The sequence below is a fragment of the Aulonocara stuartgranti genome, assembly GCF_965226115.1.
Source record: "Aulonocara stuartgranti genome assembly, chromosome: 17".
Classification (NCBI taxonomy): Eukaryota; Metazoa; Chordata; class Actinopteri; order Cichliformes; family Cichlidae; genus Aulonocara; species Aulonocara stuartgranti.
In genome coordinates, this window is record NC_138953.1 from 6,908,494 (window position 1) to 6,934,532 (window position 26,039).

Genomic DNA, 26,039 nt, shown 5'->3' on the forward strand with positions numbered 1-26,039 from the left:
ATACCAACAATTGACACATGAAAAAAAAATCACATCAATAAAAATACTTAGTTGGGTTGATTTGATTACATCAGGCTGGAGATTGGTTTTTACAGGAGACAAATGGCTGTTTTACAAACAGAGAGGCGGGGAGTGATGAAGCTTTTAGCTGTAGTGGATGATGTACTGTTGTGTTTGAGTTGTTCCGCTTGCAATCATTTTACACAAACATCTTTTGCCCGTGTGCACAAATATACGCACAATAGTCCACGATTTTAAAGAACATTATATTAATTTAGTTTCATTTCCTGCTGACTTATTCTAACCCTAACCCTAGCATAACCATAACATCACCCTTAATCCCGTCCCCATACATCAATCCGTCCATCCATCCTCTTCCGGTTGTCTGGGACCTGGTCTTAGACTAGCAGCCTAAGCAGAGAAGTCCAGACCTTCCTTTCCCCAGGCTAACGGAGCGACGTAATCTCTCCAGCATGTCCTAGGTCTGCCCTGGAGCCTCCTCCTGGTGGGACATGCCCAGAACATCTCACCCAGGAGGTGCCTAGGAGGCATCCTACTCAGAAGCCCAAACTACCTCAAGTGGCTTCTTTTGATGTGGAGGAGCAGTGGCTCTAATCTAAGCCGCCATTGAATGACTGAACTCATCACCCTATCTCTAGGGGACATACTGCATTGTGCCATATGTCCATATTTTAACACCTGCTAAAGATTAGATCAGTGGTTCTCAAACTTTTCACGACGAGTACCACCTCATAAAATATATGGCTCTTAATGTACCACCCTTATGACCGACATTAAAGTACAGTAGTATAGGCCTGTTTAACAACATATAGTTTATATGAGGCAATTTTATTTCTTATATAAATGTTATCTATTTTAACTGTCATAAACAGGATGTGACAAGTTATAATAATAACAATTGTACTGCACTAAAACATTCACAGCAGGTGGGAAATCTGGTCTTTAAGTGGTGACGTATGAACAAACTACTCTGTGTTTATTAAGGCTGTTGTGTTTTTTTAATGCTTTGTATCTTGTTCTAGTTAATCTAAACAAGAAAATAAAAAAGGCATTGATCACTGTCACCCTCTCTCGCTTTTTATTACCACTTTTCATTTTAAAACTCAGTTTTTCAAACATTACGATGTAACTACAGCCCAGCCCATGCAGCAGTAAGTTAATGACTAACCTCATATTGTGGATGGATCTCAGTTGTTCTCCTGACTGAAGTTTGGTCCGTTTACAGCATCCTGCGATTGCATTTATCCCTAAGCCTTGGGAACCCTCACGTTAACGTTTACTGAGTGGAAAAGTTAGTGTTCATCCTCCAGCTTCACTGTGTTTATGTTATGCTAACATAGCTGTGTAGCTAGCCACCACATTGCACATCATTATATACCAGCTAGCCCAACTCCAGTAACCCTACAAACGTCACTGCTGTTTAGTTTTCCGTCTTAATTTATGTTGGAAGTGATAGCAGAGCTGTACATTTTAATTTTTCATAAAAAAAAAAGTTCCCTCAGTCCGAACATGGTATATTATTTAATCTGGAGACTTCCCGCGTACCACTAGAAGGAGCCCAAGTACCACCAGTGGTACGCGTACCACAGTTTGTGAACCACTGGAGTAGTAATAAAGGATAATAAAGGATAATGAATAAAAACAATCATCAGCAACTATTTAGAGGTCTGTGGATTGCAAAGATAAGGCTTAAGAGAAAAACCTTTGTTATCAGGATCTGAACCTCCTCGCCTTTCCCAGCAGGCAAAAAATAATAATTAGATTAATTTTTCACAATTATGCAAAATATAATATCTGTAGGACAAAAGGGTAAAATATTAGCTTTGTTCTTTTTATGTACCCCCATCTTACACATGCGCTTGTTCCTGCTGCTGACTGCGGGTGTGCACCACAGATCACATTTAGGAGGAGGATAAGCCCCTCACAGAGAGTGAAGAGTGAGCCCATTACAGACATCGCTGTGTAGAGTAAGGATGCCCTCAAACTCAACTCACACAGAGGCCCCTTACCAGCCAATTAAACTGATGTACAATGTTCATATTTGTGTGTGTGTGCACCCTCACACATGCAAATGCTCTCTAAGAGGCTGTTTTTTTTCCTTTCTTTTTTAAATTTCAAATGTGAATCTGTCGCATGGACAGGACAAGAGGAAGAGAGGAACAACAAGGGAGGCACATAGTGAATGCACACACATAAAGCGAACATGCAAGTGCTCCTAATCTGAATTGCAGATGTTTTTTGTGGCCTCTCTGTCTGCCAGCACCATAATGATGAGCCGTCCTCGTTAGAGACTTTTAGCTGTAATTATCTGGTAATGGCACTTAGCCCATCAACTCCTCCTCTCGCGTGTCCCACTGCAGGCACGGTAGCTCTCTCTTCTCTCTCTCTCACACACACACACACACACACACACACACACACACGCACACGCACACTCACATTCACACTCAGACAGAAACACACATACTTGCATGTAGTTAGACAGAGAGACACATGTACACATCCAGCTGGGAGGACATCCATGAACACAGAGATGGAAAAGACAAATACTGAGAGCTGCACAAGCGGTTAATCAGAAATCCACAAATACAATCACAAAAAACACACACACAAATGCACACACGTGCTATGCCATATCCCCGCTCCCCTGTCTGCCCGCATGGCTAATCTGTGCAACTTATTGTCCGGGAGATAATAGAAACTGTCATCCATGAGGCAGAGGGAGGAGGGAGACAGTGGCAGAGGGGCGGCTGTGTGTTCACTGCATTTTTAAACAGAGACAGACTTCATCGCAACAACTTTATGAGGCCAGATGTGGCATATTAAAAGCAAGCTTCCCAAAGCAGAAACACCTTACCACTGCAACAAATGATGCCACGGCGGGAAAGTAGGAAGCAGCAAAAACGCTGATGGAGGTAAAATGAAATGGACCAAGAGAGACCAGGGTGAAAGACGGCGCAAGAGGGAAAGCATGGGGAAGGATATGAGGGGATAAACTGAAGCAAATTGAAAGGGCTGAAAAGCATGATTCTTTACAATTAAGTTTTAATGCGATGGCTGTGAAACACTTCAATTGTTAATCCTGTGAAATTATTCTCACGCAGGAGCACCATAAACCTGCTTCTCAGTGGCAGAAACAATGGAAGACAGGATGATAATTAGAGGAGAAGAAATAAGGGAGCTGAGCAAGAGCAGGCAGTAACGTAGAATAATCAAAAGAGAGTTACTAGTGAAATGTAAGCACACAGATCCAGCAGTGTGTCACTATGTTTCCAAGTGTGTGATCTGAAAATAAAAGAGCAGATTAGTTGGTCTTTGGTTGGAAAGAGGCAATCAGATTAGCAGCCTGGGTCTTGTTGTGTTCCTGCCATCTGTGCCAGATGCTGCTGTTGAGTCAAAACCTTAGCCAAAGTATGCACAGGGTACCTTTTGGGGTCAGACATTAGCAGAGTGCCAGTAGGGGCAGCAAAGCATACAGCCTGCCTAAAGAAATAATGGCTAACTTAAGCTCATAAACATGCTTTTTCTTGCTGTCATACTTATACAGGTTGTTTTGTCTGTCCAAAGAAAGCAGGTCCAGGGTTTTAAAGATGTTTCTGGGATTTTAATTCGTGAAGCCTTTGAAGACTTGTTGTTGTGAACCCTCTTTATTTGCACTTCTTCACTGAGTCTTCTCTTCATTGAAGATATAGATAATGCTATGACTAACTGCTGGAGAGAAAAAGGATTTCTTTGCATCTTCCATGGCTGTCTAGGTCTTTATGCCAAGGTGTGCGTTTCATTTTGTCGCGTATGTGCTCATTCAGACACTCCAAATGTTTCCACTGTCTCTCTGATGTTTTGTTTTTGCAGTATATCTTTGTCATTTACATTAACAGGTCCTTTGACTGCCTCATATGGTTTAACAGCTGCAGTTTCAAATCTGGAATTGACTCCACAATCAGATTCAGTGTATTTGTCTGCAATAATTCATAAACAGTCACTAAGTGGGGCACTCCCGTTCATAAAAGCATCTTTTGACTGAACTGTCCTCAGTGTGGAAACATGGCTGTAATTCCTCACCAGTTAGCAATGAAATTAAGGTGGAACATTTAAAAAATATCGTCATTGTTTCATTTTAAATGTACTGTGCAGGCACACAGAGTACTAGCACAACTACATAATGATTTGATGTTAAAGAATTCAGTTTGAAAAGATACTTCAGGAAATCTGTACCTAAAATTTTGCCAAAATTTCAGACAAAACAGTTTTCCAGAGAGAGCGAGGGAGGTTAGACATTGAGGTCAGCTGTGCTACTTCATTTTCATAAGTACAGGTGTCACTCCAGGCACCCCAAATATTTTATTCATTTTAAGTGACAGGTGGAGAGAGGAGATTTTTGCACTCAGACACCTGGATGCCCTACTAACTCCGAATGGTAGCTAATAGAGTCCGACATGAGCTCCATTTAGCAGAGGAGAGGGAAATAGTTGAAGAGAGAGAGAGGGAAAATGAGAGCGGTAGCTTGCAGGTGTGGAGTGAGGCTGGATTGCCACCACAGTGCTGTGAAAGTCGACTGCTCGAGGGATTCTAGCAGGTCAAACAGAGAAAATTAATATGTTCTTTAGTAGTGTGGATAGTGTTGAAAAATCTGGATTTTCTACCTCTTTCCACCATGAAAGTAGACGGACTGCTTTTAGGTGGATGAATATAAAAGGTTTAAATTTCCCACATGCATTAATGTGTCAATTTGTGACAGACTGGCTAATTGTTTGAGGCTTCTTCCCACTTTCTGGCCCTTACTGGAATCAGCGCCAATCCCCAGGGGACCACAGAAAGCTTTAGCTGTGTAATGATTGTTTTATCTTAGCAATACGCCTCTGGAATTTTATATAATAAAATAAAGGCCTTAGAGACACCAGGTGCATTAGTAACAAAAAGATCAATGGAAAAATCCTGTTTGTGTTCCTGGATCAGTTTTGCGTGGCCTCTTCTCTCTTTATTTAAGAGTGTGAGAATTTTGAGATAAACTAATGAGAAGCTAAGACAGCGCCCACTCCAGCAAGGGGAGTAATCACAAAACCCAAAGAAGGGAAAGCAGGAAAGTCATAATGTTACTGTTTCCTGCCAAATTGATATCTAGCCATGGAAAGTCTCAGCATGTTGTGGTTTTCAAGGTGGCGGTCAACAATCCTGACTAATGTTATGCCAAGGACACTTGTTTTTAAATCAAAGTCTTCTCGAGGCCAAGAGCTGATTTAAAACACACATTTCAAACACAGGTTGAATCCTCAATGAAGAGCAACAGCAACGCCGGAACAACTCTTAGGCCAAATAGTGCCAACTCTTTTTGCTGGCTCATCCATCAAACTCCGAGTGAAATGTCACTCCACAAATGTCTCCATAGACTAGAAAAGTCCCCTATCTCCTTTCCTTCCCCCCATTACACAGTCAAGTCCATTTTACCCGATCATTCCTGCTAACCTTTAGAAAAACTTGTCTTTTTCTTTTCTCTGTGAGCCCGACAACATGGACAAAGAGCAAGTATCTCCAGTGTCCATGTATCATATATATTTTAGCACATAGAAAAGAAAGGAGAAAAAAGATGTTTGGAGGTTTTAACACCTTTAGGACACACAAAACCCCTTCTTTCAAGCTTATTTCATTTCGTTTTATTTTAGGTGGCCATAGGCAATACTATTTATCTCTAAACATTCCTTTTTGCTAAAGCATATAGTGCTGGATCAGGAGACTGAATCCTCTCTTAGTTATGCTGCAATAGGTGTAGACTGCCGGGGGGATTCCCATGATGCACTGAGTGTTTCTTCTTCATTCACCTTTCTCACTCACTATGTGTTAACAGACCACTCTGCATTGAATCATACTTGTTATGAATCTCTGTCTCTCTTCCACAGCATGTCTTTATCCTGTCTTCCTTCTCTCACCCCATCAGGTCACAGCAGATGGCCCCGCCCCTCCCTGAGCCTGGTTCTGCCGGAGGTTTCTTCCTATTAAAAGGGAGTTTTTCCTTCCCACTGTCGCCAAAGTGCTTGCTCATAGGGGGTCATATGATTGTTGGGGTTTTCTCTGTATGTATTATTGTAGGGTCTACCTTACAATATAAAGCGCCTTGAGGCGACTGTTGTTGTGATTTGGTGCTGTATAAATGATATTGAATTAATCACTAACTCATACCTATGCTAGAAGTGAAGTGGTCTTTGATATCAAAGGCATGGCAAGTCCACATCCTGATGGGAGTGCTGGTTAGACAACAAAAGAAGTGAAGTGAAAGAGCATGGAATTCATTTCTCAAATGAGTTTTCAAAGTAAATATATCAAATGCAAAGCATCTGCACTGAGTGAACTCAATGCCCTAAAAGAAAACGCCAAAAACACAAAACGTCTCATTGCTTTTGGCTCAGTTTGAGACATGTTTTGACCATAAAGGTCTGCACATAATCGTTGATCACAGCGCATTATTTTCTGTTCTGGACAATAAAATTTAATAGAAGTCATAAAAGCACACCCTGAGGACACTGATGTAAAACCTTTCTAAAGAATCTGCTTATTTAGCTCAGAATTGCATTCAATTTTATTCAATTCAGTCGACCAAATTTCTGTCTTTGACTTATACAACTCCTGGTGTACACTGTACACTCTTTATGTGAATGAAGAATAAATGTTACTTAGCACAGTTAAAAAAAACCTCACTACTCAGTTTTCCTGAACAAGCTGGCAGGAGCCAGAAACACATTTTGGGTGGGCGGGTTGGGGAGTTCTGCCATGACTCAAAGCTGTAACTTCTTTACTACACCCGTACTGTATAATCAACAGAGTACATCCAAATGACCTGTGTATGTGAATTCACTGTAGTGTCTGTCTATATACTCTCGCAGTCCTACTATACCTGGTGGTTAGAAAAACATCTTTGATTATAAGCACTTAAATTTTCTGGCAAGTGCTGTTTTTGCAGAAAGATGATTTATTGTCCTAAAACCACAGGGTCATTTTAAAATTTGTTTCAGTTGCTTTGTTGTTATTGAAATTAAAAACAGGTGCACTAGAGGGGCAACAATGAGACAACCCCCAAAACAGGAATTGTTTTACAGGTGGAGGTCACTGAGATTTTGTCCCTAATGATTGTTTCTGGCTGTTTTTTCACAAGTTTTGCATTTGGCTATGGTCACTGTCTCTGTTGGGAGGATGAGGCAATATCTGAACCCTGCTGAGGTTGCACACGTAGTCCGACTCCCAACATAGTCTCAAGAGCATGGAGGAGATTCCAGGAGACAGACAGTTACTCTAGGAGAGCTGGAACAGGCTTCAGAAGATCCTTAACCCCTTAGCAGGAGCGGTATTTGGACCTTTGTTCAAGGAGGAACAAAATGAGCACTACTAGTGTGACAAAATGACCTCCAGCAGGTCACTGGTGTGAAAAAAAAAAGTTTTAGGAGGCCCTGTGCAGAATTGTCAGGTCTACCACTGACGCCCTGTACTATTCAAACACTACTCTGTTCCAGTTGATTCCTCCTGTACAACAATACCTGTCCCCGTGTGGCGAGAGCATGCATGCAGTTACTGCAGGAAGGGTATCAATACCACTGACTGGGATGTTTCGATCCATCCAACATTGCCAGGTTGCACTGCGGACTATCCAAGAGGTTGGCGATACCCTGGTCACGATCTGGGAGGAGATCCTCCAGGACACCAGCATTGTCAGGCATGCATACAAGCATGTGAGGGCCAAAAAACCCACAAAAACCAAAAAAGAATCACCTGGGATGCCATTAAACCATGTGGCATCCTTTGATTCCTAACACATTACGCAGTTCACGTCAGTATAGACATCCAGCATGATCTGATGTGTTTCTAAGTGTTCCTTTATTTACTTTTTGGAGCTGCACATTAATCCTCAGTAAAGTTTTCTAATCCTAGAGTCAAGATGTTTTAAGACATTTACTTTTGAATGAGTGAATGTGAGTGCGAATGGTTGCCTGTCTCTGTGTGTTAGCCCTGCGACAGACCGGCGACCTGTCCAGGGAGTACTCCGCCTCTCGCCCTATGACAGCTGGGATAAGCTCCAGCGCCCCCCGCGATCCTGAAAAGGATAAGCGGAAGCGAATGGATGGATGGATGAAACTAGTGTTAGGAAAAGTTGCAAAGAAGAGTGAGAGTAATAAATTTGATTAATACATTATGCTGCAACCTACAGTAGCTTTCACAGCCTGCACAAGTTGTCAGCCCATACAGAAAGACAAAGAAACGAAGAAACAAATACAAATGAAAACAGTATTCACACTAAAGGGTTGGACAGTTTTTATAAATTTAATATATCAATATATAGAGATATTTATCAACAGCTTGATTTCATAGAAACGTGAGTGAGACCATTTTGGCATACAGTACAGATATTCAATGTAAGTACAGAAGTTGCTAAGTTGTCAACACTCCCCCCCCCCTCAACAACCCGCCCCAGTTAACCACCCAGCCCCCCCCCCCCCCCCACCCCCTCCCTCCCTCCCTCAAACAGACACAGAAGACAGAAAAACAGAGTAGAAGTGTACAGGAGCACAAAACAAGGCACCAATAAATTAAAATGATTCCTCCTCCTTCCCCCCCCCCCCATCCCCACTTTAAAAAACCCCAAAATAACCCCCCCCCCCCCCCAAAAAAAACCAAACTAACAAAAGACGAATTAAATTTAAACAGAATTAAATACAGTGGAAACTCTAAAAATCCGCATTGCTGTTAAAAAGCAGGAAAGTAAAACAGAAACGAACAAATGGAAGTGAAAGTAATACAGGAACACTTTGGCAGATTATTAAATTTTAGTTACAATCAAGTAGTAAAGAAATCCAGTGCTCGTGTGTACAAATAAATTCATACATCGTCTACACTCCTTTTACCCCAGAAGTTTATGTACATCTTTTTTCTCCGTTTTTTTGCCGCTGTTGTTGTTTTTACAGATACATTTAAAACATTATCAAAAGATTTCTGCAGTATGAAAACGTATTATTTACAAGTCAGGATTCAAAACCACTGGACTGTACCACTCACTGGACACCCCCCTTGAGCCCCAACCCCACCACACTTTTATTTCCTCCCTTACAAAGAACGTTATTTCTTTACACAGTGCAGAAGGCTTTTTGAAAAGTTTTGTGCAACAAACAGCATAAAGAAAAAATGCCTGTCTTATGGCTGAGGAATGGTTAGAGGCCCGAATGTTTTTTTTTTTCTTTTCTTTTTCTTTTTTTTAATCTTTCCTTGCAGACAAAGACATATCAGCAAGATTTCTGAGAAAATGTAGGTGGACAGTTTTGCAAAAAAAAAAAAAAAAAATCTGGAGCCTTAGATTTTCTTTCAATTTCTTCATCTTGTTTGACTGTGGAAGGACCATAAAAACGTATCAAAACATTCCCCCTGTACATATCATCATCATCATCATCCCGAGCCATGAAAAGATTTACACAAAGATCACCTTCTTTCCCGAAAGCCTTCATTTTACACAGAGTGCTCGAAAAATCTAGGCAACTGAACGCTGCCCCTTCAAGTAATCAAACATCAAGTAGATTACACATGAAACTAGAAATAGTCTGGTGAGGAGATAGAGAGGGAGAGACAGAGAAAGGAGGAGAGCAACAACTACAACTCACTTACACAGTCCAAAAAAAACCTCCCCACATAACAAAAAGAGGAGTCAGTGTATCGAGGAAAGTCACTGGGTCAACAAAAGCTAAGTGCCATCCAAGTAGAGTCACTGAGGGTTCCTTCCACAGTCCAAAACTGTAGCTCAAGGGGGAGGCCGCTTCTCCAAGCTGAGTGTGATTGTTCACCGGTTTGCTGGTTCACATTTTTCTTTCTTTCTATCTCTGGGGACTTCCTTATTATTTTTGTTGTTGTTTCAGGTTATTTCCTCCAGTGTTTTCTTTTTCTTTAATTCTTCCACTGTGTGCCTGTCTACCCAAAGACTGAGAGCCCTTGCCAAAGGAAAGATGTTCATGGGTGAGATGAAGATGAGAGGGTTGCAAGCGAATGAGAGTGCACAGAAACAACAGCGTGGACTTTGCCCTCGAAGCTAAAATTCAACAGTGCGACAGCCAAAGAAACACTTTAAAACTCAGTTGGAATTACATTTGATACAGTGCTCGAGGAGATGAAGCGGTGGAGCGATGTGAGAAGAGCATTGTGGTTAAAGCAACGTAAGGTCTCCGCTCAGAAAAGGAAAAGACAAGCAACAGTACGATAAAATGGAGAGCACAGATCAGGAAGACTGTATCGGGGTTATCAGGACTGTTAGTATTTACTATTTACGCTGATAACAAGCAACAACTTCCTCCCTCGATTTAGTAACAATTTGCACAGTTTATGCACTTAAGATGTCCATTGGGATTGTTCTGAATATTTGTTTTCTCAATCAGTGAACGAGTTAAATAGAGTTAAATATCAAGGAGTTAAATATTATAAATATGCCTATACATATGCTTTTGCTGGTGTAAACAGTATGCATTCTACATAGTTAAAATAACAACATATATTTATTTCAATCCTGTCACCTAGAAACTACACTGAAGCAAAACACAGTCTCTAGCAACACATTTTATATGTAGTAGCTGTAGGCGTCTATACATATAAAGGGACCATATTAGTCCTTTTATATAGTTCTGATATGATATATGTAAATATTAGCTCTGGTTTCTATTTGGACTGTAGGTGAGAGCTGTTTGAGCAGCAGTCAACTAAAAGCTCTAAAACAGAAAGGAAAATAGCTCTTCTGTTGTTTTGTATGCCATCTGTTCACCTTGAACATCTGATTGCCAATTCTAGTATATAACCATAATGTATTCTCCTTCAAAGACAAACAAAACAAAAAGACAAAACAACCTAGCATCTACAAGCGTCTGAACGATATAGAATTCTTAATTCTTAAAACCAATAGTCAAAATTGCTGATTTAAATTTGATAAACTCATATCAGCTGATATGTAGTTGTTTACTCATTTACACACTGCCTGATGTTGTTTGGATCTGCTGCTTGTTGCGTGTGTGGCATTACCGCCAACAGGGAAGTTGCGACGCGCCCTCTAGTGGACAAACTATGCAACATCAACCAATAAAATCGGCCTTTCAGATAACATTTTAGTATTAAGTACCATATAAATGTCATTTCTAGGTGACAGCATTGATTCTGTGTTAAAAGTAAAATAGCAAAGCGTTCACTTCACCAGAACAAATGTACCCTGTTTTCTTCCTTCAACAAAAGGTAGTGAGTTCCAGTAACTCAGAAATCCATACAACACAACAATGCCAAGACCAACTCATTTAATTAACTCATTTTTCTCAAAGATTTCAAGTTTACTAGCAAGACATTTTTAGACGTACATCAACATTTTCAATTCAGTAAACACAGTCTACAAGGAAAAAGTTCATTTTAGTGCAGTATATTTCCCCATTAATTGTTAAAGAACTCACAGTATCGTTTATAATGTTGCACTTTGTTCTCTAAAGCAGCGATTACTAGATCAACACTGAACTAAAAAACAAATAGTGACCCAGTGCACTCTAAGCTTATCTGACCTAGAGGAAAAAAGCTGTTATAGCCGACATCACACCAGTGGTTAGTCCCTTAATAGTCTTGTAAATATGGAACAACAGTGAAGCAGATGTCTAGAGAGCCTATGGTCACAGTAAGCCCTCCATTGCCACTACAATTACTACCTTGAATAGTTACAGACAAAGAACTGTTCCGGACTTCTTTCAATGTCCTTCAGAATAGACGAATGTTCTTGAGGTGACCACACAGTGGACCAGCCAATCTGTCTTCACACTGTAGCCATAATAAGTTTCCTACACCTCAATAAATAAGCAATTTATTCTCCTACCTGCACCCCCCCACCTCCAGCATGGAACTCGATTAGACCTGAAGCAAACATGGACATGAAGGAAAGTGTTGGCACGCAGAGCTGACTCAGCTCAGGGAGCTGTGATTTATTTAATCTTAAATTCACAAAGATAGCTTACATCCAGATTTTTCCATCACTACCTAATCTCTCCTTTGGGAACTGGATCCTATACGCATGAAAACTGCAGTGGCTAATCTACATCATTGTTTTCAGTGTTTAGTCAAATCTGTTCAATATATGTCAATTCTTAAAGGCCTAAAAAGCAGTCACTGGTGGAAACTAACAAACCAGTCTAACGTCATGCTGAGTGGAGTCCCAATCTTCCCCACTGTGCAGTGCATTACATTTTTCTTCATCTGTACAAGGTGAAGATGAAGGGAGATGGCCTCCCCCTTGCGCTCGATCCTCCTCCGTTAGATGGATGTAGGGGGAGCGCGCTGCTGGAGAGGACTACGATTTACCTGTCTAGCTTGCTATTTGTCACACACAGTTCACACAACTGTGCTTCATAAACTGAGAGGAGAGAGTGCCATCCTTTCGAGGGAGGCGAGAGGAGCGACTGTCAGAATACGGCGATGCCAACACTGGCAGAAATCCGGGAAAACAAACGACCCACCGTTCATCTTCCAAGTACAAACCTGCTCACATATGGCGGCGTATAAATTCTGGCAGTCAAGCCCTACACCACCTTTCATCTTTGTTTTCCTTGCCTTTCTGTTCCTCCCTCGTGGTTATCGGAGCTTCTACGCTGAAGCTAAGCCTTCCAAGAAATAGTGAAATCCATGAATAATAACCGTCATTAATCAACTGTTGCATGAATACATAATCTGAGACCGTACTGAGTCTAGGATGGAAGACTTTAACATTTGCATTGGGAACTTGTGTGTGTGTGTGTTATTTAGTCATATTGGATTTACTAGTCCAATATGTAGGATCTTACATGCAGCATTGATCAGATTCATTAGGCAAGAATGGAAGACGAGTGTTTCATGTATTTATAGTTTAGACCATCCAAAACTGCCTTACAGAGTATATAATGTGTTTTAACTGTGCTTAAAACTGTCAAATTTTCAATTAGGACACTAAACGATGTCCTGAATAAGAACGCTGGCAATTTGCCTCGACTACTTGTAACAGTTCTGCTATTCTAGTGATTCCCTATTCCAGCACAAGATGAGCAATTATTACAATATTCATTGGCATGAATCGCAACTGATTCAATAGGCTGGAAGCTGGTTCGAAGCAAGCCAAGGAAGATCAGGTCCCATTTTTCAAATCAGCGCTCAGCTCAGTCGGCCTCGGTGTGTTACTCATCTGCGCACCGCACAGAGACGGTGACAAGACATAAGAAATACAGCATCACATCCAGAAAACACACAGCTGCATTGTTAAAAAGGGGGAGTAAAGGTAGCCCCCCACCCCACCTCATCCCAAAAAACAAACAAACAAAAAACTCCAGCTGGGACTGATGTTTAAGGGGTCACTCAAAGTCAAACACCTCTGTGTTTTCTTGCTGTGATGAGCTTGTCATCTCACTCTTCATTTCCTCCAGGATTCCCATACAGCAAGTGCAGCATGCACTTACATGTTTTTAAATCCGATCACTAAACAACTATTTAACATCCAATTCCCTGCATCAATTCAAAAGAATATGTTCTCGCTGCTAGAATATTGACGCTGGCAGATGCAAATGAAGACTCAGAAACACATGTGGGATTCTTGCTACTCAGTGCAAACAGGAAAACAATCCCAAGTTCATTATTGACTGTATGTACACCTCTGATGGCAGAGGCCAGGGGATTACCCATAATCCTTTGCCTTTTCTACCCTGCTGCTTTCAGCCTTGAGGCACTACCCTCTGGTAGCACAAACCCTCCAATTGCAAAGGGAAAAAAAAAAGAAAGAAAAAAGTCTCCTTTATCCCCAAAATCACCTCTAAATGTACGACGACCTCATCAGTTTTCCTCTCCTTGGCTATATTTAGCTTTACAGTAAGTGAAAGGGCAAATTTGAGGGACTAGGTGTGAAAAAGGATGACACCCCCCTGCAACAAACCCCTTCAAAAAGGTCTCTTTACATGACAATGAAGAAATACAGCGTCCTTGCTTGCCACTGTACTGCACCATCCTTCCAAACTTGTCTTTCGTGCTGTGCACTGAGAGGTGCTGGTCACATATTTACAACAGCAAACGCAACAGAAATAAATACAGTGAAAGCACGAGGAATTTAAAATGATGCACGCCGCCTTCTCCTGCTTGCACGGCAGCCAGAAATCCTTTTATTTACAAAGTGCACTGAGACAGCTGAATGAGGTTAGTATGGACAATATCATCATCAAGCAGCATTTTGAGTAGCACTGGTGCTAACAAGAGGCAGAGAGAAGAGAGGAGTGGAGCAGAGGCTACTAAACTAATAGTAGTAGTAGTAGCTAATAATGGTAGTAGTGTTACTCCAGTGGAGACGGTAGGAGATGGAGGTGGGCTTTAACAGGTGTACATGTCATCCCTGCTCTTTAAAAACAGGGAGGCAAAATGAGGTCTCCTTTTCTTTTCTCCTCTGCGTTGTACTGGCCTCATTGTAGTGGTCTAGAGGCTGTGGTGAGAGGAGGGGGCCAGTATGGGAGCGCAGGGGTGCAGGCTGCATCCCCCTCCTCCCTCAGGGATAGCCATCATCCTCCAGACTGAGTGCCACGCGCTGCAAACAGCAGATAAAAAGACCGTTACCACAACAGGCTGGTTAAGGAGAAGGAAGTGAGATAGAACAGCGGGGAATGAAAATAGAGAAGCTCAGTGGAAAAAGAGGAGAAAGGGAGACAAGATTCCAGTCTAGGTGGAACCCAGAAGAAAAATGGCAGCTTTGTTATGTGATGCCCTCTCACTATTCTGCCTCCTCTCCCCAACCTTCGTCTTCGTTTCTTTCCAATTCAGCCCCCCCCAACGTGTTGTTTGTCCCCTCCTTCCCTGGCTGCTCGTAGCGAGGAATGCAGGCTGCCTGCCTACGGTTGCGAAAGTCTGGCCCACATAATGCAAGCCTGATTTCTCTGGCTGCCCGAGCTGCCACACTGAGACAAAGGGCAAGAAAAAGTTAGGACGAGAAAAGAAGAGGAAGAAAACCACTAAAGAGATAAAAGGCAATACATAAGATTTGTACAAATGTTTGTAATAAAACTGGGAAAACGAGAGAGAAGGAGTAAAGCCCCCTCTCTCGTTCCGCGAGGGTAGGTTGTTACTTCGACCTTGAATCTTAATATGACTCAGTCGTGCACCTGTTTCAGTGTCTGTCTGAGCGTGCTTCCCGCCTGTCATCATGCCAGTGATACCCAGAATTCTTTGCCTTCTTTCTCTCCGGGGTGACACAAAGAAATCTGTGTTACCATGCCAACAGATCAAAGCGCTAGACTCCCGTCTCGCCCTCCCTCCTTTATGCTTTTTGGCTGCCCTTCGCCGCTTGCTCTCTGACACCCAAAACAAGAAGCATATTCGGTAAATGTCATAAACTCCTAATGACGCACAGTCTGGATTTAAGGGCATTTTACTTTACTGCTACGTGTTGCAGCTGCCACTGTATCCAGGGTTTGTAGAAAATGCCGCTTCCAGTGACTTTTAAAACTGCATATACATCAATGGGAAGTCATCAGGGTAATCCTGAAATTGCGTTGCTGAGATTTATGGTTTCTGCAAGATAAATTGTATTTCGAGAGAGTCCTTCATCCTGATTTGTGCTCCTTTTTTCAAATTTTGTGTGACCTCAAAACAAAATCGCATTAGTTCAATGCTATGACGCAACTATCTACTCTACATGTCCAATTTATTTGTGAGCAGTGGCTATAGAGCGACTCCTCTTTCACCTCTCTTTTTTTGCATCTCATCTGCACTAATCATGATTTCTTGGCTGCTGAACCTTTCTGAAGCAAAGGAATAATGCTTTGCCTGTGCACAAGGGTTTTGTCAGGAAATGGGGATCACTCACTTCAACAACCAAAAACACTAACACGATGCACAAATAAATGGGATGGCGGGTCGGCAGCAGGGATGTATCGCATGAATATGGTCGCTGAAGGTGAACGAAATGTGTGTCGAGGGTTTACGTGTACGCGTGACAGGTGTGTTCGGTAATTACTTCAAAAACATAAAGAAATAAAATGATATGTGAACGTGTGCGAGCCTGTTCTTTCTTTCCACCAGGCTGACATGTACAAGAAAACGGGCTTTTCCAAACCCTCGTGCCAACTCCCATTTTCCAAATATTTCACACCTCTTCCTTTCCTCCGCAGTACCTCTCACTTAGTGTTCGAGAGCATCGGCGCCCCCGAATACCAGTGAGAGTTGTTGTCTGTGACGCCGCCCCCTAGAGGAAGCGCTATGAATGGCTGACTGTGGCTGCCACTCACTGCTGGGTAGACGTGACCGATGGACTCGCTCTGACGCCCGATGTGGATTTCGTCGTCGTCATCCTCTGTGGTTTTGCGGTACACTGGGTTGTCGAAGTTCATGCTCTTGGTGTTCTTGCGCCGCCAGTTGCGCCAGACCAGGTATCCACCGGTGCAGAGCAATCCGATGACCACTGTGGCAAGGATAGGGACTGCATGTGTTTAACACACACACAACAACAACACACGGCGGGAGCGTTAACACAGCCCGGGGGACACAGAGCGGCGCTTTAAGCACTCACGCACAAACACACGTTGCACTGTTCACCTGAAGGCTCATTATTTTTCAGTTTTGGTTTTTGAAATGTTGTTTGCATAACAGCTTCTCAAAAATTTTAAAAACAAAACAAAACAAACAACAAAAAAAACATGGAAATATTCGCCTTCTGGAAAACGTCCAGAGGTGCACAAGGAGATGAACCTGAAGGGGAAGCAGTCCACTTTTCTGAAACTGTTAGAAAAACTGGTGGCACTTTATGCATCTGTTTCTATAAATTTAGTGGGCTGAGCTTTTTATGTTTCATCCCCCGTATGTCTTCTGTATCTGCATTTTAAAAAATCTAAGCATTTATTAGAGAAACAATGAGCCTTCAAAGAGGAACTAATCATTCATTGCATTATATCCCCCCCTCAGTGTCACGAAACGATCAAAAACATGCACACACAATATGCAACATAAATGTCTGCATGGTACACATGCACATAAACATCATTCCAACACACACACACACACGTGGGCACACTGAACCAAACTGGCATTTTATATTAAATCTGTAACCATTCAAGCCCTGAAGACACTGATTATGACCTTGTTTTTGAATAAAAGCCCCACAAGGTTGCTTAATTGTCATCAGCATATAATCCTGGTGCGCATTGCTCAAAAAACAGAATTTTGGGCAATGATTTATAATTTTGTATTTTATTGCACCGAAAAATTAATATCTGGAGTGTCCGGATGGGGTTATGGGAGGAGAATAAGAAGAGGGTAAGAGGAGGAGAGAAGACGGGGAAAGGGTTGGGATTTGGAGGATTTGAGATAAGCGCCGTCTCTCCTCTTTCATTACCATATCAGCATAACTGCCCTGCAAGGACCTGTGTGTGTGTGTGTACAGTGCATGCTTTAGAGTTTTTGTATAATGAAAGCGCAAACACCCAAATCAGAGGTAAGTCAAGGAGGTTTGGATATGTGTGCCTGCATTCATAGATGTGTTTTCCTACGCTACAGTACGCCTGTCTAATTGCGACTTTATTAGATAGACACTTGAGATTCCTTCGTGGCTGGGTTGGAAACCCCAGCTCCTCCTTTGTTCTTCTCTAAATGCTCAATGGTTTAAAGGGAAAAAAAACAAAAAAACCCATCAGCTTTCCTCTCATTTAGAAAATTTATCTCCAATGAGCGAGTGGCAAAACAGCCTGTCTTTGGCTAAAACTGATAATCATTGCTGGGCTGCTTCCCCTTATGGAGCTGTGGGTGGGTGTGGTGCATTACTGGGTATGAGCGGAGAGCTGGGGTGCAGAAATCCAGCCCGTGTGGACCTCCAACATTAATGTTTCAAAGCTGCTAAAAAAAAAAAGATTTGTGGTGGCAATAAATGGGAGAAGGACAAAAAAAGGATAAAGCGGAAAGGGTTAATAGTCTCCAGGGTTATTTTAATGAGCTGATATTTCAACTATAGAGACTGGAAAGAGAAAAAAAATAGCTTTACAATCTTTTAGCGCTCCCCTGAATTATCAAACTTGTTAATATTAGGGATGAAAGAGATCTCAATTAGTGGCATATGCTGCCACTATAAGGCCATTTGCACATTCAGCTGATTTCCCAGTCACGTTGGGCATGAAAGTATGAAATATTTCCATAAAATTCGATTTTCATTTTAATCGGAGCTAATAGAGTAGATTAACTTTTCTAAGCCGGTTTGATTGAAAGAACTACAATTGCCTTTTTCTGCCTTTGTAGAGGCAGCTTGATGGTTTTCTCTTTATGTTTCATTGCCTAAACAGACAACAGCATTATGTCTGAGGTCATTAGCTTCCTGCTCCAGGCCAAAAACACAATTTCATGGCATTAATCCACTTTTCTCTCCCCTCGTCTCCCGTAAAGCGGTATAACCCACTCTTAGTCCGCTCGGTCACAGAAATAGGTCAGAACATTGGCCTGATTGATACGATCTGATCAGAGCGGTGAACACGAGCAAAATGTACTAACAGCTGGTCGTGTGATGACAAAACCTGAATTGAATTTCACATTTGCTCAAATGTCATTAATAATGACATAATGTGCATATTACAGCGGCCTGGCCGTTTACTGACAGAGGGGCTCACTTCCATGTAATGGCTTTTTCTAGCCATAGGCCACGAGGATGTTGCTGGATAATACCATACCTCAGTACATTTTTTCAATAGATGCGATACAATTTTATGCCTGAATCTCACTATTGAACCAGATATAATGTGTTGAATTGTTATTATTTTAATGAGAATGTTTTAGATTTAATCAGCCAGGTGGAAACGCAAACATCCTAAAACCCAGGCACACGCACACAAACACATAACCTCATACTCACATTAACAACAAAACGCACGCAACATGCAGTTAAGCAGACTTGAAGGAGCGAGGAGGGAGAGGCAGGCAAGCAGAAAGCAAAGACAACACAGTGAGGGAGTCAACAGTACTCACCGATAGGAATGACTATCCCCAGAACAGCTACTGTGATGTTGTTACCTATGAGGTAGTGATCACTCGCAGCTGAGATGAACAGACAGATGGAAGACAAGAAAAAAAGAGAATCAAACCAAGAAAAAGTTTTGCTTCAAACCCCACCAAGTGCCCTCCTAGAGAGCAAGAGAGATTTCAACACGGGAACATCAAAAGAAAGGCTGGAAAAGGATATTTGCATAATATAAGGGCAGAGAATCCATCTGATTTCAGTTTGGACTGCTGACTTTGTCTTCCCCAGCAGCATGTGTAAATGAAAAAGCCAATGAATCACACAGGGATGGCATAAAAATGCAGTGAGATGCCTTTTAATACACGAAGGAACAAATGCGTTTCAAGAAACCAATGCATCAGAATTTGTATGAATATAAGCAACGAGCACATGATCTCGCATTACTCCATTCTTTTTCTACGAGACGTTTCAAAACTGTGTCACAATGCAATGCAGAAGACATTTATTCTGGACATGCTTTGCATCCTTACTCCCCTTCAGCTCTCACCCCAACAGGTCGGCGGGGGAGCTTTTGACATTAATCTCACTCCCAACCCTCGTATTAGCAGCAGGCTAGCTGTTAGCCAAAAGTGTGATCAGATGGCTATAATGAAGTCTGGTAAGGAAGATTAACACAAGAGAGCACAGTGCTGGCCCTGCATACTGATTGGTTCATTCGACAAAGTGACTGTTCCAGTTCTATGGCTGGCAAAAAGAGACAGATGGCATGTGATGGATGTGACAGACAATGCAGGCGCACATTATTCTTCATAAATTAAATCATATAGTGAATGAAATGCAAATAAATGCACACACGTGCGCACACACGAGAGCCACAAAAGGTGAAGCGACTTCAGACAGCGAGTTCTGAGTCAGCAGAAGCGAATTTTGGCTTTTCTTAAGTGTGAGTGACGTCCAGTGGGTCCAACAGTAAGACTCAAAAAGGCAGATTAACTGAATCTCATTAAAGAAACTGCTCTGGAAGGAGGCTGTTCTGGAAAGGGAGGGCACTGAGAAAGGGAGAAGAAGAAGAAAAGGGGACAAAAGTCTCAATTTCATGAGGGTCATTCTTTACTGCCACTTATTATTTAAATATAACTGTCAGGGTTAGAATGCTATATCCAGTACAATTAACAATGATTAATAAAACAGTATATCGTAAATATACTGCTCAAAAATATACTTTAAAAACACATCAGATCAATATCTGCACTGATATGGACTGGGTAATGTGTTAGGAATGAGAAGATGCCACATCGAAATGAAAATGATCAACCCACAGACGGCTGAATTCAAAGAGACCCTGAAAATCAAAGTGAAAAATGATGCAGCATGCTATTGCTGTTTTGTGGAAATTTCATTGCAGCATCTCAAAATGGTATGTGCTTGTACACATCCCTGACCAAGATGGGGCACACTCGTAACAGGACGACGGATGGCGTCCTGGGAGATCTGAACCAGGGCTTCACTGAACTCCTGGACAGTCTGAGGTGTGACCATACAGGATCGGATGAACCAAAACATAACATCCCAGAGGTCTTTTAGTGGATTTGGAACTGCCTGCACACTTTTATCACATGAGGTCAGGCATTGTCGCACACCAGAAGGAACCCAGGAACAAGAGCACCAGTGTAGGGTCTGACATTGGCTCCAAGGATTTCATCCTGGGAGCTAATAGTAGTCAGGGTGCCATTGCCTAGCCTGTAGAGGTCTGTGCCCCCCAGACCATTACTAACCCGCCACCAAACCTGTCATGCTGACGATGTTACGGGCAGCATCATGGCTTCTACAGACTCTTTCATATCTGTCACACGTCTGTTTTTTTTTTGTTTTTTTCCCCAAAATCTTGAAATTAATTTTCTTTAATGTCGCTGAAAGATGTGCAAAATTACTACCGATATCAAAAGAAAACATTGGTTACCAGCTGTGTTTAATCTTTGCCCTCCCCAATCAGACTCCTGGTTCTCCCTCGCCCCACCATGCCCTCCCTCCCTCCCCCCAGCAGCGTGTAACAGCTGATGCCGGCAAACTTGACAGTGTGCACCGAGTTGAAAATTATAACACATGGCCCGTGGGTTTGGAGACTCGTCTTGTTCATGCCCCATTTTTCTCATCTGTGTCTGCTCCACCTCTCATCTGGAGCACTTGTGGTGTGCTGAGGAGGGCTGACAACTTCAGAGACCGGAAGAAACGTGCCTCTCGCCTCTTAGTAACTCTGAAGTACCGCGACCCCTAAAGTAATACAGCAGGCAACCTCTTTAATTCCCAGAAAATCACTTTCTCTCCCGCCTCTTTTTCCATCCCGTCGTTTCATATCCATGTAAATGCCGCCTTTCCTCCCAACAGTGTGTCATCTACAACTCCCATCCTCCCCGTTAAAGTGCTGGACTGTCATGTTCTTTTTCGCTCTCTGTTCACTCTTTGTTCTCTGTGGCTTTACTGTCTCACACTGCACGTTTTTGTTTTTTTTCATTTAACATTCCTTCGTTTTACTCCTTGCTCCGTTTCTCATTCATTTCCCTGTCCTCCAACTCCCACTTAAAACTTTCATCATCTTTCCCTGTTTCTCTCCATCTGTACAGCTTTTTTTCATCCTCAACACCTGCTCTTTTAATTCTTTTTTCTCTCCTCTAAATTACTTGTTAGAATGACATAAAGATATACAAGTATTATGATAAGTGTTTTAGTGTTAATCTTTCTTTTAGGGCATTTAAATAGTGCACAGACCCATTATCTGACATAAATATATATTCATCTAAAGAGTCAGTATTAAAAAGGGAACCTTTTTCATTTTCTTAGAAACAAAAGACAAAATAAAAAGCTGCCTCGGCAGGATGACTGTCTCAATTTAATATTGCCATGCAGTAAAAAAAGCTAAGAAGACTTTCAAAACAACTGCTGAAAAATACTGATCTCACAATTTGGTGGCTTCATCAATTTTGCTGCGTGGTGCTATCAAGGATTCTCGTCCGCTTCCAAGTACAATTTAATTCTTAGCGTGGCTTTGTAAACCATTGTTACGGCTGTTAGTCTGCTGTCACTGTTTGTCTGGGCTGCAAAGTGGTATTTTTCTTGCGAGCCAGTGAAGCGTGATTGGCGCGAGAATGAAGAACACTGCCAGTTATAGAAAGAGAGCGAGCGAGAGCTAAAGAGAGAAGGGGAGAGAGGTACAGAGGGAGAGACCAAGACAGAGATAAAGACAAAGAGAGTAAGAGAGAGGCTGTCAGAAAGTGAGGATGAGTGATGAGTAGTTTTATGCGAGAATGGAGGGGACTGTCATTTCTTAGCTCTGACACTTCTGTTAAGACGCTGGTCGCGAGGGATCAACAGTAAGCAGACCGAGACATAGTGCAGGCCTGTGAAGCGTTCGGACGGGTGTGTGAGCAGATGAGAAAAGGAATAGAGGAGGAGGTCGTAGGGCCAGTAAAGCAAATGATCAGAGGGAAAAGTGGAGGGGAGGAGAAGCTAGAGAAAGGAGGGATAAAAGTATTGGTTTTTAGCTTCCTGCTGATTTAATGATGGTGGTAACAGCAGTGATGGTAGCAGAGCAGAAGAAAACACTCGCTTTACACACATCCACATTCCTGTCATCATGTCACTTACCTCTGTGGGAGAGGTTGGCATTGCTCTCTTTCTGAATGCTGTTGGGAGCCACGGCAGCCAATAAGGGGGTGTGTGTGGACGTGGACTTCTGACTAGTGCTGCTCAAACTGGTCGTCTCTGTACTGGTAGCGGCGGGAGTCCGAGGGTGCTCTGTGATTCTGCCGCTCCTGGTGGTCTGAGGAGGGGCTGGTGTTGTAGTCTTGGCTGTGGGTGGTAATGTGGTAGTAGCAGAGGTGGTGGTGGTGGTGGTGGTGGTGGTGGTAGAGGGTGTTGTGGTCGTGGCAACGGTTGTGGGAGTTGTTGTTGTTGTGCTTGTTGTGGTGGTCGTCGTGGAAGTTGTGGTTGCGGTGGAGGCAGATGTCGTGGTTGCTCGGGGTCGAACTGCGCAACAGAAAAACAACCAGTAGGATTTGAGATTTCTCTCCAGACTGCTCAGCTGTTGCAGCCATTTCCACTTGTAAGCTCTGCATCAATATTCAGCATACAACTGCAGTCAACAGCAATGCCTCCATTGTCTTATAAGATGAGATCTATAATCTCTTCTGAGGGTTCTGGGTCTACCATGGGGTCTCCTACCAGGAGCGCGCCTGCAAAACCTCCAAAAGGAGGCATCCATGAGGCATCCAAAATAGATGCTCAGCTGGTGTGTTTGATACGCAGGAGCAGCGGCTCTACTCTAAGGTCCCTCCAGAAGTCCAAGCTCCTCAGTGTCTCATCTCTAAAGCTGAGCCCAACCACCTTATAGAGGAAATTCATTTTAGGTGCTTGTATTCATGATCTTACTCAGATTTCATGACCATAATCTCATAATTATTTATTTATAGGCTTTGAACTGAAGTCTGTAGATCTTACATCACACCACAGGTTTGGATTGAGACATAAATGGATCAGTAAATGAAAAGCTTCACGTTTCAGCTTTCAGCTGCACCACAGCAGTCCGGTATAACGCCTGTGTTACTGCTAATCAGAAGTGTGACACTTTAAAGTCCTGTACAGCACCACATAGGTACCGTGACAGGTACTGTGATATTTCTATGTACATACTGTGGTAAAGTGCATTCACACATTCATAAGTAACAAGTTGCCAGATGGATAAGTTGCACAAGCGCATAATAAGCAGAATTTAGTGCAAGCGTTGCAGTCAGTTGTTGCAAACATCATATCACATCACAAGAAATGATCTGAGAAAACACTACGTTGTTAAAGCAGATGTACTACACCAGTACGTTTGGTTCATAGTGTACTACATGTACTAAAAGAAGTATTCAAGTCAGGGATTTTAGCTGAAGCTAAATTACACCACATGTCACCCCAGGCTCTTCCTCTGATCACTGTTTTGTTTTTTTTTTTGGTGTATCAGATTTACACAAATCCCAGTGCACACACTGCTGCTGATATAACATTCGGGTTTGTGTTTTCTAAACATTATTTTTAATATAAGTGATATGCGTTTCTTTGTGGTTGTAAAACTGAAATTTTGATCCAATACAGTCACAATTAAACCAGTGAGTTTTTCCACCAGAAATGTTTGTGTTACAGTAAGAATCCAAAAAGCTTTGGTACAAATGCACTCACTGCCCCTGCACCTACTCCCAGCCTCTCTCACAGGGATTCTTTGAAATATTGCCTCAATACATCTTCATCGTCTCTTTCCCCCCGTTTCTCTGTGTCAGCTCCTCCTAGCTCACCTATATAGACATTAGGTGTAGGTCTAGTAAAAATAGCAACGTTACAAATGTAGTGACTCTATAAGGGCAGGGGGACAAGCTGACTGATGAAATAAGGTCAGCGAGGTAGGTTAGAAGTGCAGGGAAGAGTCCCTGACCTAGTTCCCAAGATAGTTTTACACAACACTTAAGGTTCAGATTCTCTGAAGGATCCAGGGCACTTTTAGCTTTGTAAACATTGTACTGTTAAATTGCAGACATTGAAAAATACTGTATTTGGAGTATCCAAAGTATTATGACAAATAGAAACAGTATAAATAGAAACGCTTTATATTTAGAATTTTAAATATTTGTGCTTAAATATGACCTAAAAGATGATCAGACTTTAACACTAGTCACACAGACGAACATAACTCAAATAAATAAATGAGACAAAAATATTCTTGGTAATTTAATCCAGTATTACACGGCTTGCATGTTTGTGGGTTTATTCAAATGAACTTCAGGTCTTTCCAAAATATTTCTGTCAGGTTAAGTTTGACTTAGAAACAAGCTCATTCCAAATAATTTTACTTATACATAGAATGACTTGTGTGCTTCGTTCTTGCAGCCTTGCTGTGCACCACTGCTGTTCTATGTTGTACTGATGGAGTAGCTGAGAAGTTAGCCTGGATTCTTTGTGCTCGTAAAAGAATTTAGGAACCGGAGAAAATTCAGGCCTTACTATTGGACTGATCACTGTTAGCCAACGACCCCTGAGAATGGCAACAATGCTCCTGAATTTCACTGTGATCCTAGCAGCGTGAATCTCATGTGACATTTATCCACACGAATCATTCATTCAGGTGTGCCTGTGGAATGTAGACTTACTGATCGCGCAGCGTCTCATGTCTGGTCCTAGCTCCATGCCGTCAGGACAGGCGCAGGTGTACTTGGGGGAGTGGTCTGTGATCTGAGGCGCCTTCAGGCAGAGGTACTCGCAGCCACCATTAGGCAGTGTGCCCATATTACAGGTATCAGGACCTTTGGGAACACAGGCAGAAATGTAAAAATATTAAAAAAGACTTTTGGCAACACATTTATCTCTTGGAAAACAATAAAACCCCAAATGTTTTATTAACGAGCTGTACTGGAAAAGGAAAAAAAAACTTGCACAAAGCCCAAATCTCAACAGCCCAAATTTTATTCAAATTAGAACAAAGAAAATATATCAAAGGTTTAAAATTACAGAATGTACAATTGTAACAAAAAAATAAGGCCACTTTGAATTTGATGGCAATAACTAGTCTTAAAAAAAGTTGGGACACGGGTAAGAAAAGGCTGCAAAAGTAAGTGCTAATGAAAAAGAACCAGCTGGAGAAACATTTTGCAACTAATTATGTTAACTGGAAACATGTCAGTAACACGACTGGGGATAATCATGTTATATTATATCATCTCGCAGATGCTGAGGTTCATCAATCTGCAGAAAAAAACACATGAAAAACTGGATGAACCTAAGAAAAAGAAAAACCAGCATCAAATTTGACACGTAGGCGCCGGTATCTCATCAGTAAAAAGTTTCTGCTGCCATCAAACTATTAACTAGTTTGATGCTAGATTTAGGAATCTAATCTTTATTCCACACACTTCCTCTTGCTGACTTTAGAGATGCGTAGGTGAATGCAGGAGAGTCTCAACTGCTTTTAATCTCTGTAACCCAAATAAAAAATTTACATGTAGTTTCTTAAGCA

At 42.0% G+C, this 26,039-nt stretch overlaps 1 protein-coding gene across 5 annotated transcripts in view; it reads right to left on the reverse strand.

Annotated features, from left to right (window-relative positions):
- Nucleotides 1-11,301: 11,301 nt before the first annotated feature.
- Nucleotides 11,302-26,039, reverse strand: part of lrp8 (low density lipoprotein receptor-related protein 8, apolipoprotein e receptor) — a 183,509-nt gene continuing 168,771 nt past the window's right edge. For 2 of the 5 annotated variants that reach the window (XM_082511666.1, XM_082511665.1), the window contains exons 15-18: nt 25,177-25,329; nt 22,640-23,020; nt 19,006-19,074; nt 14,600-16,480 (exon numbers count right to left, since the gene is read on the reverse strand). In XM_082511666.1, the coding sequence (XP_082367792.1) occupies nt 16,179-16,480; nt 19,006-19,074; nt 22,640-23,020; nt 25,177-25,329 (905 nt within the window). In that variant the 3' untranslated portion in view covers nt 14,600-16,178. The other 3 variants (XM_082511667.1, XM_082511668.1, XM_082511669.1) reach the window with 3 other exon arrangements.